The sequence below is a fragment of the Copadichromis virginalis genome, linkage group LG15 (assembly GCF_057382275.1).
Source record: "Copadichromis virginalis isolate Kocher_CV1m ecotype Utaka linkage group LG15, C_Virginalis_male_GT1.1, whole genome shotgun sequence".
In the NCBI taxonomy this organism is placed as follows: domain Eukaryota; kingdom Metazoa; phylum Chordata; class Actinopteri; order Cichliformes; family Cichlidae; genus Copadichromis; species Copadichromis virginalis.
Window position 1 is genome coordinate 39,370,244 of NC_140632.1, and position 19,124 is coordinate 39,389,367.

General features: G+C 40.1%; 1 protein-coding gene across 1 annotated transcript; it reads right to left on the bottom strand.

Moving 5' to 3' along the window:
- Positions 1–7,280: 7,280 nt before the first annotated feature.
- vtg3 (vitellogenin 3, phosvitinless) lies at positions 7,281–17,490 on the bottom strand. The gene is made up of 28 exons (XM_085433307.1): positions 17,353–17,490; positions 16,894–16,914; positions 16,633–16,784; positions 15,281–15,532; positions 15,040–15,201; positions 14,795–14,943; positions 14,560–14,710; positions 14,283–14,440; positions 13,226–13,391; positions 13,012–13,137; positions 12,502–12,720; positions 11,992–12,209; positions 11,797–11,891; positions 11,569–11,693; positions 11,390–11,491; positions 11,178–11,297; positions 10,893–11,082; positions 10,706–10,793; positions 10,405–10,590; positions 10,062–10,152; positions 9,799–9,967; positions 9,507–9,616; positions 9,341–9,415; positions 8,920–9,120; positions 8,259–8,404; positions 7,966–8,104; positions 7,770–7,862; positions 7,281–7,574 (listed from the first exon to the last, which is right to left on the bottom strand). Exons 1-27 carry the CDS (start codon positions 17,456–17,458, stop codon positions 7,776–7,778), a joined length of 3,804 nt encoding a protein of 1,267 aa, XP_085289433.1. The 5' UTR covers positions 17,459–17,490; the 3' UTR covers positions 7,281–7,574; positions 7,770–7,775.
- Between the last annotated feature and the right edge of the window lie 1,634 nt (positions 17,491–19,124).

Here is a 19,124-nt window from a genome sequence, read left to right on the forward strand (position 1 = left end):
AAAGAAATAAATAAAAAATCTGTTTTTAGGAATGTTTAAAGGTTTCCTCTATTTAAAATCCAGAGCTGCTGGAGCACTTCAATGTGCCAACACGTTATGTTTATCTACCCTCAAAATGTCAACATCCACTGCATAGCCTTCTCTGTGAGCTAAACAAATACTGGTGCCAGGATGTCAGCACTGTGCCAGGCATATTTTAATATTTAGTAAACACTGTCCTCTAGTGCTCACACACCACATGTTCATGTAACCTGTTGTTGTGCTGGAAACATGATTTCATTTTCATCTTTTAAAACACTGTGACGAGGCTTTCTAAAATCTGTCCAACCCAAATAATCCATACTCTATTTAATTTATTAAATCTATTTGATAAGAGGTTGCCTCTTATTTTATAACAAAAGCTGCATTGACCCCTTGTGCCCGCAGCAATCCTCCACATTGTGCATAAAAGAGCAAAAAACAGCAAAAATGTCTGTGGCCATGGTTTTATTATCAGCTACTCTCAGATGGCTTTTAGTCGGGCTGGTATAGTCTGTGTAATGAGGCATGCCACAATTACAGAGTGAGTGGCAGTAAAAAGGAGGTGATGGCCAATCCCTCCTCCAAATGACCAGATCAGTCATTCACTACCAGCTGATCTGGTGAAGTCATGTCAGCACGAGGTTAGGTTGTTCTGATCCCCTAAATAACAGGAGGTGACGTGGATCTTGACGAAGGGACAACAAATTTGCAATCATCTTGTCAACCAACTCTTGACAGCCTGCAGGATATTAGGGATGTAAATAGGACATAATGGTGGCATTATGACTGTGTTCATTCTGCTCTGCTTTTGATGGCAGTGTCTGTTCTCTGCAATTCAACACCATCTGGCTAAATTAGTGTAAGCGGGAGAACCGGAGCCAGGAGTAGTTAGGACAACCAGTCCTTTGTTAGGAGGCAATCATGATTTTTGGCTACTTACACATCCCATTTGTCAAAACTCAGATTCGAAATGTGGGACGGATCAGACGGTTTCATCTATTCACAGAGCCGTATCTCCGTATCCGCACACTTATGAAAAATGTACAAAAATATGTTAATATTAAATAGTCGAGCCATCTAAATATTTGTTTTTCCAAAATGGAAATGGGATGGAAAAACGAACTTTAAGGGCATTCATGGTGCTGTTGTGTACTGACATGTGCAAACACTCCTCTTGGGTCAGTTTACCAAACAAACAGAGCAGGTCATACAGACCTTGCAAATATCTTTCTCCTCCAGCAAAAGTCCCAAAATTTGCATTTATAATCCAGTTTACTGACTCCAAAACTCACCCATGGCATTTAGTGCTATAAAAACAGGATACAGTCACAGCCAGCTTTGATTTCTATCTAATCAAATATCTAATCAGCCAATCGTGTGGCAGCAGCTCAGTGTATTTAGGCATGTAGACATGGTCAAGGCAAGCTGCTGAAGTCCAAACCGAGCATCCAAATGAGAAAGAAAGGTACTTTCAACATGGCATGGTGGCTGGTGCCAGATGGGCTGGTCTGAGTATTTCAGAAACTCCTGATCTACTGGGATTTTTCCACACAAGTGTAATGATAGCTGCTATTGTTGAAGCTACCCACAGGGGGCGCTCTGGAACCAATAAGATATACAGAATAGAAGAAGAAAGTGATTGCTGGTAGAAAAACAATAAACAGCTAGCTGAAGCCAGCACAAGGAGAGATTCTTGATGTTTTATTCATAGAGGAATAAGAACATTACATGGTACCAGGAGACAGGTCAAGAATAAGAAGCAATGCAACAAGATGGATGCAATAAAACCGTCAAGTCCGTTGAAACTGACTGGAAACGTGGATGCAAGTTGGAGGACTTTCAAACAGCAGTTCAAACTGTATATAGACTATGGTCGTGTCCAAATTCATGGGCTGCATCCTCCCGAGGACCCGGCCTTCGCGGTCTACGTGGGCCGGGTCCTCAGAAGGTCGGGTAGGCTGGAAGTAAACGGCTGGGGAAATTGGACGGTCTAGCCTTCTGATTAGCGTCACCGCTATCTCGGTGGAGTTTAATCAACTCGGCCGTCTGCTCCCTGCTATCTAAAATATAACAGGACACTGGCGTAAATTCTCGACTGTCTCATACTTCTGTTTAATCAGTTTTCTGTTTGATGTTTATTCAGCTGTGTGAACACCAAGGAGGAACCCACCAGGGGGATTAATAGTTTTATTTTATCTAATCTAATAACTTTAATCTCAGCCAAACCAATTTACTCACGAACAAATAAAACACTGAAAAAAGCCCAACAATAACATTTTTAGGTTGTCGAAGTGACTTATATATTACGTTTAACCCAAGTAGCGAAAGTCCGCGGTGATCTGAAAATGATGTGCCGGGAGTTGTGCTGTTCTCGGTGGCTTCAGTGACCCTCAAGCTCTCGGCTCGCTATCGAGCTGGTGGGTAACAGACGTCTCCGAAAACATCGAAGCACTTTTGCAAATATGTGGTGTCTTGATAAACCGAGCAGATATTTGAAGTTTACACAGCTACTTTCTCGCCTGAAAATATGTTAAAAGTTTATTTTGTGACCCAGAAAGATTAATATGAGTAATTTTAAAACTTAGTAGCGGCCGCCATTGCCGGAAACTGAAGTTTGGCTGGGCCGCGCTATGAATTCTGGGATAAGGTGGGCCACTAAGGACACACCCGACCCATCCTTCAAATTCGGGGAAAAGGAGGACGCATTTGTCGGCTGCATTCGGAGGAGTCTACGAATTTGGACAGCCTTTGGCGCGTCGCTGTGACGTAATCGGTCTACAAATGCGGCCTCAGGAGGACGCAGCCCATGAATTTGGACACAACCATAGACTATGTGCACGTTAGCATATGCTACTTCCGGTGCGGAAACTCCTGTGGATATGAGTGAAATGGCAGGAGCTAAGTTTTTTAGCAAACTGGATGCATCACATGGATTTTGGCAGCTGAGGCTAGACCCAGAAAGCAGCAGGTACACTACCTTTAACACACCATTTGGGCGTTACTGTTTCTTGAGGCTCCCATTTGGAATTAAATCAGCACCAGAGATCTTCCACAGGGCAATGGAGTCCCTGATCGAAGGGCTGGAAGGCACCAGAGTCTACATAGATGACCTCGTAGTCTGGGGAAATACAAGGCAACAACATGATGAAAGGCTGGAGACTCTTTTGTGGAGAGTTAACAAGAATGGACTTAAACTGAATAGAGACATGTGCCTCTTTGGTGTTTCAGAGATGACCTTCTTGGGAGATAAGGTCACAAGTGAAGGGGTGGAACCTGATCAGTCAAAGGTGCAAGCCATATTGGATATGACTGCACCCACTGACAAAAAAGGTGTCTTGCGAGCAATGGGGATGATCAACTTTCTGGGTAAGTTCATTCCTAATCTTACCTCCAACACAGCATGCTTAAGGGAGCCGCTACAGCTCAACACAGTGTTCGAGTGGACGGCCCGGTATGAGAAGCCGGTCCTGACATTTTTTGATCCATCAAAGCCAACAAAAATTTCAACAGATGCCTCAAAAGATGGCTTGGGAGCAGTTCTGCTCCAAAGGAACAAAGACAAGTGGCAAACTGTAGCATATGCGTCCAGATCTATGACAGAAACTGAACAACGCTATGCTCAAATTGAAAAAGAGACTTTGGGCTTAGTGTTTGGGTGTGGAAAATTTCACAGCTATGTATATGGATTACCAACCTTTACAGCAAAGACTGATCACAAACCTCTCATATCGATCAGAAAAAAGAACCTCAACGACATGTCACCCAGAATTCAGCGCGTGATGATGGTGTTGCAGCGCTATGATTTTGAGCTGAGCTACACGCCTGGGAAATATATCGTACTCGCAGATGCATTATCCCGAGCGCCAGCACCAAGTGGTGACAGGTTAGTTAGCACTACACAGCACTAGGAGGCTGAAACACATGTAAACATGGTAAGTGCTTCACTCCCAGCATCAGATGTCATGTTGCAGCAAATTGTACAGGAGACGACAAAAGATCCAGTGCTGCAGAAAGTATCCCACCATATACAGAATGGGTGGTCAAAGGGAGTCTGTCCAGGGTTCTACTCTGTGCGAGCTGATTTATGCATGGCTAATGGGCTGGTGCTGAGACAAAACCGCATTGTCATCCCTCAATCCATGCGGAAGGACATGCTTCTGCATATCCATGAAGGACATCTTGGAGTGGAGAAATGTAAAAGGAGAGCGAGAGAAGCAGTTTACTGGCCAGGCATCAACAGGGATATTGAAGAGATGATACAGAAATGTGAAACATGTCTCAAACATCACTACAAACAAACAAAAGAGCCAATGCTGGCAGCAGATCTACCCAATGCACCATGGCAAAAGGTAGGCATGGATTTATTTCATCTGGATGGCAAGGACTATGTTTTGGTGATTGACTACTATTCTAATTGTCCAGAAGTGGCACAGCTTTCCAGTACATCAGCACAGTCAGTCATCACACACATGAAGGGCTTTTTTGCCAGACATGGAATTCCACAGTGTGTCATCTGTGACAATGGTCCACAATATGACTGTAGAGAATTTAGTGACTTTGCAAAGCAATATGGATTTCAGCATATCACTTCTAGTCCCTTGTATCCCCAAGCGAATGGACAGGCAGAAAAAGGGATCCAAATAGTAAAGAGACTGTTCAAAAAAGCAAGAGACAAGTAAGACTGACCCTTACATGGCTCTGCTAAGCTACAGAGCTTCATCTCTGGAGTGCGGGGATCACCTGCTGAGCTACTCATGCATCGCAAGCTACGCACCACACTTCCACACATTTCCAAGGAAAATGACAATGCACATGACAACAAGCTGACTGACAAACTCAAGCACAGACAGAAAAGGAACTACGACAAAACTGCAAGGCGTCTGGAACCGCTTCAGGAAAGAGATGTTGTGAGGATTGCAGGTCCAGATTTCTGGGACAGGAAGGCAACAGTTCTCAGCAAAGTAGGACCCAGATCGTTTGCTGTTCAGACCGAGAATGGACAAGTGTTAAGAAAAACCGGAGAAGTCTGTTAAAGACACAGGATGTTAAACATCAGGACACAGAGACTGGAACTGAACAGCGAGGTGCTAACCCTGTTGAGCACCACAGTGAGCCTCCTTCACCTTCCCCAATGTCTGAGATACTGAGAAGGTCTACCAGACCTAAGAAACCTACAGAGAGGCTCATAGAACAAGTGTGAACTGTTGTGGTAAAGAATGATAATAATTCATTTAGAATAGTAATTGTTCACACTTACTTGAGACCTGCTGAGTTATAATGTGTTATTGACTGTTCAAGTTGTCAAAGGTGAAGAGTTCTAATGTGTTTGAGGGCTGTATGGGACTCATTTGGTTCATATACATTTGGATTTATTTTGTTTGACTTGTGCTACAACTTTTGGTTATATAAAAAAACACTACTGAATGTAGTTTGTTGCACAATTTATAACATGTTGAATGTTAGACAAGAATGTTCAGATGTTACAGAGTACACAGTTCTCTTCGGAATTGTGGTTATTATAACACCAACCTGTTTGGAAAGGGGACGTAATGATAGCTGCTATTGTTGAAGCTACCCACAGGGGGCGCTCTGGAATCAATAAGATAAGATAAGATAACCTTTATTAGTCCCACACGTGGGAAATTTGTTTTGTCACAGCAGGAAGTGGACAGTGCAAAAGTTGAGGCAAAAATTAGAATACAATAAGAATAAATACAGTACACAGCTGTACAGAATAGAATAAAATAAAATACTATATACAGTAGAATAAAATAAAATAAATATACAATAAGATAAAAATAGAATACAAATACAAATACTATATACAACTGAGTAAAAATACAACGATGACAGAAAGGATTATTGCACTTAGTATTATTGCATATGTATGGATGTGTGTGCTTGATCAGTTAAAGTCTTTATTATGGAGTCTGACAGCAGTGGGGAGGAAAGACCTGCGAAATCTCTCCGTCCCGTGTGGGACGGATATACAGAATAGAAGAAGAAAGTGATCGCTGGTAGAAAAACAATAAACAGCTAGCTGAAGCTAGCACAAGGAGAAATTCTTGATGTTTTATTCATAGAGGAATAAGAACATTACAACAACCATCTCTAAGGTTTACAGTTTGAAACTGAAAATTTGAAAATGAAAAAATGTTCAGTGACCAGCAGTTTAGGACGGCCAGACAGCTTTGAACTGATGGGACGGCAACAGTAACTCAAATAACAACTTGTTCCAATCAAGGTATGCAGAAGAGCATCTCTGAATTCACAACACATGAAGCAGCTGGGGTTCAGCAGCAGAAGACCACACTGGGTGCCACTCCTGTAGGCTAAGAAAAGGAAGCGGCTTCATGTCCCAAAGCTCATATCAACTCAGTCTGGCTTCTTTAAATGCCCTCTACAGTTACCAGATATCAATCCAATAGAACACCTTTAGGATGTCGTGTTCATCATGGATGTGCAGCAGACAGTTTGTGTGCTGAGCATCCTATGAACTCTATGACAGAAAGAAGTCAAAAGACAGAGTCCAACATGATGTGGACCTTACATACCAGCTAATTTTGTTAGGGTTTCTGCTTTGCTCACATCATCTTCTATTATTCAAAGTCAAAGTAAACTTTATTGTCCGCTATACAGCACAGTATATAGAGAGACGAGACAACGAGGCTCCAGTTCCATTAAGTGTAAAATATAGGAAGAGTAAGAATGAATATACACTTTAAGACTGAGGTAAGGGGAGTAAATATACAGGTGAGGTAAACAAGGGTTAATAACAATCAAAAATGTACAATTGAGATGTAAAGTGACCTGGGGGGGGGGTCTGATGGCTTTCGGGAAAAAGCTATCTCACAGTCTGAAGGATCGGGCCCCAATACTGAGGAGGCCTTACTGATGCAAGGAATAATGATGAGCATAATTTCTTATATAATGCTTTTCAAGTTGCTTTTTCAAACAAAGCCAGAGAGGCTGCACAGCTGTTATCAAATATGGTTAAGACTCTAACTATAAGTTAATTTAAAAGAGAAGATTTCCAGGGGTTTCATCAGTACTGCTCATTGCACTCTTACTTAGCCGAAAGCCGCCTCAATAAGCGTGGATTATGCCTCCGTTACTGCGATGGCATGTGTGAGATATTCGGTTATATTGCTAATTACATTTAATCAAGAGACAGAGGAGCTCCAGCTACTGTGTAACTACAGTTTAGCCACTTAAATGTACAAATAGAATAGAAATAGAAAAAAGATTCGACACATTGCTGGATGCACAAACATTTATTGTAGCAGAATCAGAAAAAACAAAGTGTAACTCAAGCACAGTGAGCGTACTCGTAGGTACGAATTCACACAGTTCAGTTGATGGTGTTCAAATAATAACATGCATTCAAATTAATAAATCAGGACCTTTACAGGTTATTTCCAAACTGGTGACATCTAACAGATTGCTGATACATTTTTCATGCTCCTCAGTTTCATCACTGTGGTGAGCTTTTGGTCGCGCTGTTATGACTGTGAGACGAGGCATCTGGCTCCCATCTGTGCTCTGATGTCCTTCTGCAACAGAAAACAGATTTTAGACAGTAAGCAAAAGTGGCACAGCTCCTCATTTGTTCTTTTCACAAAAATTAATCAACTGCCACACACACAAACACAGAGACCAATGCTAACACACAAGGATTAACATAAAAAGACTCAGCCGATTACAGTGAACCCTCAGTTTTCCTAATCAGACATGTTTCGTTTGCTTACACATTTTTAGGCTTGTTCGTTTCTTTCTGTGTTTTCCACACAGAAACTGGTAGATGAAAATGGAAGTGGAACAGCCGGACGAAAGACTGTATACTTTTAACGAAACAGAAGAAAGGACACATCAGTGAATGATTAGCTACAGTGTATGAAGGTTTATATATATATAATCGTATGTAGTCAATATTTCCTGTCAAACCTTTGGAAGTTTGATGGTCACATCAATGCTGTCGGATGAGGCACATACAATTGATGCAGAAACCTCCTGGTTGGCATTGCTCTCAAATGTCTGGTTGAAGCCGTAAAGCAAAGCCATGCCTGGGATGTATCTTTCCATTCTGGAGTGGATAAAATCCATTAACACAAAAAACATTTCAAGGAAGTTGGTTGAGAAGGTGATAAGAATGTCAAATCTTCTCTCCTCATGATAATCATTTAACTTGTCACAGCTATTATTTCTTGGTAGAAGTTGGACATTTTATAGAAACTCACCTGGAGCAGTAATTCACCATCTCTTCTGGCACATTGGCCCACTCTACTTTGGCTTCAAGTGTCTGCCTGGGAGCAGGGGACTGTGCAGCAGCAGCCATCACCGATATTTTGTAGGGCTTACATTGAGCTCCCCAACTAATCATTGCCTAGAACAAACACAGTCAACGCTGAAGCACCACTCCACAAACAAACACATGGCTTTAGCGCTTTCTTTTAAAAAATATGACACATTTAAAAAGAAGGAAAAGTATGTTATTAAAAAATAAGGACATCATTATCTACTCCAAGATTTTTATATGTTCAGCAGCTTAAAGGTCTGCTACTTTTTAATGCCAAACTGTTGTAATATTACTCTTTAAAACTTTTCCAAGTAGCATGCCATTGCTTATTAACTACTCTTTTTTATTGTCTAGAGAGCAGAAATATGGGAACATAATGACACCAGCCTTTTTTTTAAATGTTGCTAAGGAATATTTTCCCCAGTGATTTAAGGAGGCCGTGGACATGAATAAAAAACATGCCAAACCTTAGTTACTGAGACAATGATTGTGACCAGGACACATTAACTGCTGATGCCATGCCATTAAATGAAGTCCTGGCAGTTTACACATCAAATTAAACATAAATCACTAAGAAAGTCTTGCTTTCATAGGTTTTCTACCTTAACATTAGCAGGAGACTGTGCAGAAGCGTCGACACACATCTTCCAGTTGGCGGCGTCTCCGATATGGGACATGATCATTTGGGCCTTCAGAGTGTCTCCTTCAGATGGGTTGTACAGGGTCATATCGAAACCCTCAAGGTTCTGGTTACCACTCATGGCAATGGCTTTGATGCTGACCACAGGCTGAGGTGCTGTGGCCTAAGATATGAGACAGTACTTACTTTATATTAATCATGTTATGTCTTAAATTTATAGTAATACCAAAGTGAGTGTGAATTATTGTAGATGGATGAAATAAAGCTGAGGGAAGTGTTTTTTGCAAAGTCAACATATACATATATGTCACGTATATTATATTATTTTTAGTGCATGTCAGATTAAAATGCAGAGTACTCTGTATTTTGCCTATTTAACGTACATCCATCATGATTTCTTGGCTGTTACGGGTTTCCCGTTCATTTGATGCGGAATTTGATTGCTCCTGGGATCGTTCCTGTAAACACAACATGGGAACAGGAAAATTTTAAATGATAAAAGACAGGAAGAGGTGATGCACATGTAACGTTACAGAAGTCTTCAAATACCTGTGCAATCCTCCTCATAGTCTCATACAGATGGCGGATGGTCAATGGATGACTGGCGGGTTTGCATTGAACCTCCAAGTGGATTTTCTCCACAGGTTTGGTCGCCTCAGCTAAAAAAGTGCATCAGGTTACATGAGCACAGGATACCTTTATAACCTAACACAGGCCTTCTTGTTGGTTATATGTGTGAAAAAGACATTTAAAAGTAGTAGTCTCATGTGTCTCATGTGAGTGAAGAAGCACGACATAAAGGTCATCTGTGCATATGGTGCACTGAACTTGCTGTGTATACCTGGGACTACTCTGATGGCCGCATGGGTGAATCCCATTATAGAGTAGAGGGGGTATTCGTTGTTAAAATACTGTCTCCTGATGTCATAGTCCACACAGACACCCACTCCATACATGCTGCTCTTGGCACACATATTTGCCTTTCGCCACCAGTTGTTTGGTGTTGGCTGCTGTTTGAAGGAAAAACAATAATCAAGAAGAAGTTGTTGCCAGTTTTCAATAAATGAACGTGTAACAGTAATCTTCCAAAGGTGTTGGCTGTACCTGTTGGGAGTTAAATTCATCAGGTATCATTGGTGTCCTTTTAGGGGATTCTGGATCTCCAATGTTCCTTGAGACTGCATACAGATTGGAGCTGTAAAATGGAAATGTCGGATTTATTTAGTACATTTAGCTTCTTGATGAATCTGAATGAATGAAAAGCACTCATTCTTGTGTTTTAGCTCCTGTGAGTTCCAGTGTGAGCTGGAGTGGAGTGACCAGTTTATATAAAGTAAAAGGAATCACACTCCAGTGACTAAAGTAAAGAAAAAATGAGAGTGGTTGGTAATTGATCTAGTAAATGTATTTAGAGCTGTAGAGGGACATAATCATGATCTTGACATACCTGAATGAAATGAGTTCAAACTCATTTTTACAAGCGGGCATGTCAAGTTCCAAAACTCTTTTTCCAACATTGATCTTGGCAGAAAGCTTCATTGGCAGCTCAACGGGAGCTTTGCTCTTCATCTCTGAACCGCACTGGAAAAGCTCTGTGTTGATCCCGTGGAAAATCCAGAAATCTTTTGTGAATCTACAATAAAAAGTGTAATGATAGAGTTAGTGTTTGCACCTCCAAAAAAAATTGTTTGGTCGCATATACTGATGATAGTTGCCAAATACACTGGGTATCTATCTATTTAAATTACCCCACGACACCCTCAGATTCCAGCGAAATATCTGCATTGATCAGGTCTCCGAGATGCTGAGCTTGTGGTGGATTTATTGCAGCTTTAGCTATAGACACACATAAAGAAGCACAAATGTTTAGCCCAAGTACATTTTTCAATAATAAACAAATGTGATTGCCATTTGTTATAAGGTTTTATTCCTCACCGTTAATGGTGATCCCGGTGACTGTTTGATAATATTTGGCAATCTCCACTGGCAAACCCAGGGTGGTAGCTTGCAACAAACGAGCCTCAATATTCAACAAAGGCTTCGTCCAATGCCATGAAAGTCCTTTTTGCAATTGCTCAATGGCAGCCCACACAGGGGTTCCTTTAGGTGCAGAAGGACTAACAGCCTACATGCAAAATCACAGGACAGCATCTTGTAAGAGGTATCAAGGCATCATGTGTCTTTAATAGATCAGCAATGTCTCTGCCAATTTATTCTCACCGCTTTGATGTACTCAAGGAGATCCTTCTGGATGTTTACAAAGAAAAACTCTTGTCCAGACAAGCGTGAATAGGCAGAAATGATCGGTTTATCATTTGGCAGCGATTCCCAGTTTTTAAGCTGAAAATGACACGACACAGTGGACACCCACATCAATTGGCGTCATAGTACAGCTGATATTTTTCCCTTGACGTCTTTGATGTAATACTCACAACATTGTAAATGGCCTGAAAGTCGCTGAAGCTAAAATCGCCTTTAAATCCAGGAATGCTGGGGCCAATCAGCTGCTTGAGTGTTTCGGAACGAATACCAAACTGGAATCAAAAGAAATAACAGGATTACAGTTTGTGTTTGGGAAACGTTATTTGAAGGATATTATATGACTCTGTACCTCCATTAGCTTCATGATTCTACCGATGGCAAAATACTTTTGTTGTGATATGATCTCAGTGGGCAAGACGCTTGTTGGACCTCCCAACATATTAAATGAAGCAGATGTCCCCATCAGTAAATCATCTGCATTTGGAAAAGCAAAAATGGTCATTTTCATAATGTGAGTGTAAATGTATTTACTTAAAGTCCTCAAAAGTGGTCTAATTATTGGTGAACTTGAACCCACCATCAAACATGTCCATTCGGAATGATCTGCTGTTGTAGCTAAGACGTCCAAATTTGGCAGCGAGGCTTTTCATAGCCAGACTGCAGTAAATTGAACTTTAGCAGAAAACACAAAAACAATTAGATATCATGTAAAATATACCAGCAAAAGCAACACCGATAAAGATACAGCCCCTTTTTTTATTGTTATACTCACAGATTGTGATTGTCTGGAGTCTTGGATCTAGCTATATTTTCCAAGTAAGAGTATGCAAAGCTAGCGAGATGGATGTCTTTTTCTCTCTCTAGATGTGCAGTCAGTGTGGAGACAAGAGCCGCTGATGGCTTTGTGTTAAACATGACCATGATTGCCATCATGTTTGTCTCAGGGGCACAGTTCTTTTGCAGGAACACTTTCAGGGCAATCTCTTGGACCTGAAAACATAAGCAATATAATAATCAGCTGTTGGGGAAACCATGGTCAAAGCTCACACATTTGCCAGCTACTGTTAGGACAAAAACTATTATGTTCTGGCACAGTTTCTTTTCAGTTTCAGTGAGCCCTGAAAGACAACTGAAGACGCTTTCCACTTGATTTTACCGGTCTAAGTTAAGAGAATGAAATACTTCACTTGACCTAAAAAATGTGACATTTTAAACGCAAGTTATCTGCATATATTAAAAACAACAACAACAACAACAACTGCATGTCATGTAATGTTCTTACACTGTAGGGATCTCTGCGAGCTGTCAGTCTCAAAGCCTGCATAGCAGCGCTCTGCACACGGCACGACACGTCTACGGGGTTGGCAGCGACTCCAGGGAGGAAGTTGGTGATGGTTTTAATGCTGCCTGGATGACCTGCATTGCCCAGAGCTCTCAGAGCGATGAACATCTTAGTTTCATTGTGGTTTCTCAGGCCCTCATTGGCAAGGTTGAGCAGTGGCTAGTTAAAACAACAAATACATGTTTAACATTTTTTTCAAAAATGCTTGTTGACTTGCTTTATCATTTTACACATGGATGATCTCGACTGTAATCTCAGATCTTTTCTAATTATAATGGTTAATTTGGGGGAAAACAGTACTTGAAGTAGTATTATTTCAATATTTAAGCTCAAAATGATTTTTTCTAGTTAAATTTGAAATATTACTTAAATAGTTATCTCAAAACCTTAACACTCCATTGCACAGATAATTTCTCATTACATAGCATACACCTGTTGATGTGTGAATACCTGAACAGCAGCTTGTGGACATGGTGAATGATATGCGCAGTATTTGTACACCAGAGAGCCAAAAGAAAACATGGCAGCAGTCCACAAATGAGGATTGGATTTGATGAATTCCATGTTCATTATTTCCTGCGAAAGATCGACATGTCATTTAGGTGATCGTTTTGTTGTTGTTTTTTGTTTGTTACGTGATCACCATCCAGCTTTGCTAACTCACTTTAGCCTTCTCAACCAGCTCAGCTTTGGCCTGGAGATGATTCATAGCTATCAGAAGGGTTTGCACAGCTTCATTTGCAGACATGTCTTTTGCCTGAAATCTCTTTTGCAGGAATTTGAGGACTCTGTCGTCGTTGATCTCGGCAACCATGTCCAAGAAAAAGCGTCTAATAAGTGAAAAAGAAGAGAGAAGAGAGCTAATATACATACACAAATACTTCAGATAAAGATTATCCTTCAAATACACAGATGAAGGGAAGGTGTATACCAAAATGTTACAAAAGATATTTATAAGGTTTTAATTAAGTTGTTACATTTATGCCTCGCATAATATTAAACTATTCCTCATTGTTAATGCGCTGCACTGAATCCCTCCTGAACTGAGTCGAAGGATAATCAGCTGAAGTGGATCAGCATCAGGCTTCAGAGGTAGCCTCGAAAAATGTTCTTCTTCATAATGAAAAGCTTTTTTAAAGGTTATCCGTAAAAGAGTCTCACTTTGAGCTTTAAAAAAACATGTTCTCACTGGGTACAAAGATATTCACAAAAAGTTAACTAATAACTTAATAATGATACTTTTATTGCAGCTTTACTCATAAAGTTTGTCGTAAATCCCGTGTTAGAGGCTGTATTTACAACACCATCAACCGCATTCATTCAAATGAGCATACTCAACGAGTATTAGTGCCTTGAAGCATGAAAACGTAGCAACTTTTACACATATGTCTGTCAATGCAGATGAATTTCCATTAAATTCCAAACTCCAATTAAATAGGTATTAAAAAACTAATAACTAAAGTAGTAGCAGTAGTATAACTAAGTAGTATTTTGTTGAATCACAATTGTATTACACAGTGCATTCAGTGCATAACAAATGTGTCTGACCACCACCCGACAGAGGGTTTATGTCTCAGCTGTCCACTTTTGGTATTTCCAAGAATATATATTTTAAGTATGTGCAAGCTCTTTATCAGACATTATTGTTATCCATGAATTTTGGACAAAAAAAAATAAATTGCTACATTATTACTTTTTGTAATCACCTCACAAACACTCACCTGTGTTCATTGTTTCTTGCCAGTTCCACCCACATCTCATCCAAATCCCTGTCCTGAAGCATTCGCAAAAGCTGATACACCTTTAAGGTGTCCTCAGTTGTTTCCTTCTTAATCTGATTTTTATGATCCTCAGCCAACTGTTTGATCATTCTAATAGCCTGCAAACAGGGGCAGAGATTTTCATCAGTTATTCCTGATTTTAGCTGTTTAACTATGAAGAATTTCACTCTTTTTGTTGTATTCTGGTGGAAATTTTGCTACACCAGTTGATCCCTACCTTAGCTTTTGGTTCTGCGAGGTCCTGCATCACAAGAGGGATATTAGCGTTGGAGTTCACTAATTTGTGCACAATGTCGCCCCTGTTTTGCAATTGCCCGACGTTGGCAGGTTTGCCTCCCTCACTCACACGAATCAGTACCATTTCCTTCCTGCAGGAGAAGGTTTTTTTTATTTGTTATGCAGCAGCTAAAGTTAATTAGCAGGTATAACATGCAGATGCCTTCTTGTCTTACTTTGCTTCCATTCTGAAACTACCGCCCTTCACATTGAAGGGACTAAAGTGCTGTTGCTCGAGGGCATAAGCACTTTTGACCATGCCGCCCTCTTCTGTTGGTTGGATGGTGTAAAGGTATTGCACAGTAGAAATCATAGATTCTCCTCTCTAGATTGGAGCATATGCAAACAGAAACGGAGATGATTTTGCTGGATTTAATTTAAAATCGCACAATCAGCTGCATTTACGACGAGACAAACAAACCTGTTTGGTCTCTTTGTCGAGGACAGCAAAGGCCATTCCGTTTTGCATTGCTGCTTTAATTCTGCAGTGGTCGATATCCACAACCTGAGTGACGTTCATGTTGTTTGTTTGCTTGTTAATTTCAGTAGCGTAGTTGTTCGGACACATTCCATGTATTCCAACCTATACGCAAAATAAAACTTGTGTTATTGACATTCTTACTAATGAGGTAGACTAAAAAAATCAGAAACTGATGACTTACCTCCTCCAGCTCATAGACAGTTGGTGAGGTCTTGACAGTTGCATGGAAGAAACTCAGCATCCCTCTCACAATGTTAATAGTGGTCTCAGTGACGTCAGGAGCTGCTTGGATTTGCCGAACATGGCCGTTGATGTGCTCAAACTTGAAAGGTTTGGCGAGCTGGGCAGCAATACGCTGACTGAGCTTGGGGCATTGACTGAAATCACTTTTCCCTGTGATGCCATTGAGCTCTGCGAAGGTCACGTCTGAAACCTTGAAGCCCGAACAGAAAAAAGAAATATTTTTCAGATTTGAGCAACAAAACACATCGAATAACGTGTGACCCTACAAAAGTGTGCAGACATTGTCATTTGTATGTAGTATCATTAGCTTACAAGTTCACAGTTTTGTAGTTATAACATTGTAAAGCAGAAGACAGAAAGATGCTGGAACATAGCCAGCGTCGCACAGCTGTAGGTGTGCAAACATTGAAATTAGAGTAGAACCTGCTTTAATATCTTAAAGAAATCATTTTGTCAGGGTGTTGAAGCCTCAGTAGTGTCTACTCATTTGACCTCTGAAGAATCTATAGTGATGATTACATAATGTTTATTCGGTGGATTTATAAATAAAGTTTCAAATTAACTGGCCAACATTGTGTTGCTGTGTATGCAAGGCAAGTTTATTTGTATAGCACAATTCAACGGCAAGGTGATTCAAAGTGCTTTACAGAGACATTAAAAAACAAAAAGAAATCAAAAGCATGATTTAAAATGAAAAAAAGGAACAGTAGATAAAATCAGTAGTTAAAATGTAAGTTTTGAAATTTTTGGATTTTGTGTTTTATTCAAATGCAGCTGAGAACAGGTGAGTCTTCAACCTGGATTTAAATAAACTGAGTGTTTCAGCTGATCTGAGGCTTTCTGGGAGTTTGTTCCAGATATAAGGAGCATAAAAGCTGAATGCAGCTTCTCCGTGTCTGGTTCTGACTCTGGGAACTGATAAAAGACCGGATCCAGATGACCTGAGGGATCTGGAAGGTTCATACTGGGTCAGGAGGTCACTGATGTAGTTTGGTCCTAAACCATTCAGAGCTTTATAGGCCAGCATCAGAACTTTAAAGTCTATCCTCTGACAGACAGGCAGCCAGTGTAAGGCCCTCAGAGCTGGACTGATGTGGTCCACTTTTTTGGTCTTAGTGAGGACTCGAGCAGCAGAGTTCTGAATGAGCTGTAGTTGTCTGACTGATTTTTTAGGTAGACCTGTAAAGATGCTGTTACAGTAATCAAGCCTACTAAAGATGAAATGCGCATCATTTATAACTTTAAGTAACCAGTGTGTGGATTTATATTACTGTCTGCTGGGACTCTCACCTGAAGAATGAATACTTGTGGAGATTCACCAGAGATCTTGATGTTGCACTGTATCCTCACGCCAGACTCGGCTCGGTTGGGTTTGCCGGATCCAAATTTCACTTCTCCTTCATATTTGTACTCGTAGGTTTTCCTGTGATTCAGGGTGAGATCTGAAAGGTGTTTTTATTAAAGTTAAATACCATCTAACTTAAAGCATTTGGAAGAGAATATTATTATTATATGATGGATTTATGATTAAGATTAAAGAAAAAGACTCACCATAACGAGCAGCTTGGCAAGCTAAAAGCAAGAAAGTCAAACATAGTGTAAGCATTATAACACACTGCAAGGTACACTATGAGTCTATGTCAATGCTACACAACATAATGCTACAATCAGGCACCTTGTTAGAGTAACAACAGTGTTTTTCTAAGATGTTAAAAGACACACATGGCATCTAATAAACACTTAATCTGAAAACTCCAGAAGAATAGTCCAGTATCGTTAGCAGAGACAACTAAATCAATTGGTATTCTATTCTGTTCTAATCTTATCCAGGTATTAAGTATTTGCTTGAATAAACCTGAATCCTGACAATAACAGTACAACAATTCTATAAAAGACACTCACAAGGGACTTTTTGGATGTTCTTACCCAAACTTCTCAAGAGAAGTTAGAAGATTATTAAGTTTGGGGGTGCTATCCTCCTACAAGTAGAACTGAGTGAATGATACTTACTGGCCAGAGCCACAAGGCAACAGAAGAAGAAGACAAGACCCCGCATGGTGAGAGAGGAGTGGAGATCAGGTTTCAGAGCTGTCCGTTTATATGCATGAGCTGTCATTACTCATTGATCCTTCAGAGCACATCAGACGTGTGATAAGGCCAAAGAACATAATAAAATAAACACACCCTCTCTGAAGTGAGGCCGTGCTAACCCGTGGCGCTGTCAGAGCGACACAGATGATATGTCAAAGATAATTTAAGGGGCAGAGCAGGTCGTCCGTTAATGGGAAGGTCACTGGTTTGATCCCCGGCTTCTCTGGTCAAAGTGTCAAAGTGTCTTTTTACGAGATACCCCAGTGCCCAAAATCAGTGTGTCTGTAGAAAAGCATTATATATAAATCAATGTTATCCTTTTGAATATTTTACAACAGTTGTGAATGTGGGTTACCTTCATTAAAAAAATAGTTGAGTTGGCTTAAAAATAATTTATATATTCAAAGCCTATTTATATGTTTTATATCACAGATAAACATTGTGAAAATGTAAATGTTTCATCATTCAGAAGAAGAAATAAACACATTTTTCAAAGCTCCGCTGCTCAGTCAAAAACGAAATATGCAGTGAGATTCGTGTCTCAAGTAAAGGGAGAAAGCTGTTTGCTGCCCGGGTTTGTGCTTTTACTTCTTAGACATCAGTGAAACGCTTGGTTTTCAAATATGTTCATAATACACCAAACACACACACACACGCCGCTCTTCATTACAGATTTAAAGATTCTGCCTTGGCCTAAACGGGTTAACAAACATCCCTGTTCGTATGTGAAGTTTGAACTGTGAGGGTCGTGCTCACATTTCACAATGCACGTCTGTCTTGTGCAATCACACCCAGTCTTTATTTCACCTCTAGGGTGATATGGAATATCATATTTTTGTCTTGAAGCTTGCAAACGTGTTTTAAATAATGTTTGTTAACACACTTGAGTGGCAGCCAGTTATGGTTTTAGATTCAACTGCAATTACAATCATAGATTCAAATGAAATAAAAAATGGCAACATTGTACCAAAATCACAGAAAAAATTATATTCCATATGTCTTCTGACAGATTTAAAATATCCTACTGTTTCAGCGTTTAAGACTAAATAGGTGCATTTAAAAATAAGAAAAATAATGAAAGTTCTAGTTAAGGTCACAAACTTCATAAACGGGATATGGCCACCGTGACATCACCCTGGGGATTTTTTGTTTTTTTTGAGCCAGACGAGTAAATATATTTAGAAAGAGAGCTACGTGCTCAGTTATCAGCTGCAACTGGCAGGCTTGTCAAGAGTCTAGCACGTTGGACAGATGCACATATACCTGCAAATAAAACAGAAATAGATACTGGACCAAAGACTTTTTGTATATGCTACAATTAAACAAATAAAAAGCTGTAATTTTATATTATTTTCTCTATTAAAATGATCAAAAGAGCACTAACACAGACACGCCTAGCAGACTGATATATTAGTATCTACCTGTCAGTCACAGACGTCTGGCTCCAAACTTTATTAGCTTTAAACCTTCAGGGGTTTCGACACAGGCCACAACACTTGCTGCAGTGCAGCGTTTGAGGGACTTCTCAGGTCTCTTTGCTGTGTTTCCTTATTCCCATAAGCTTTAACGGATCTGCAGAGCTAACGTGAGGAACACTAACAGATATAAGATTTGCTTGCTCCCATTTTCTACAGCATGTTACGAATGATTCATAATGTTAAATATACAAATAATCTGTTTATAAAATCGAA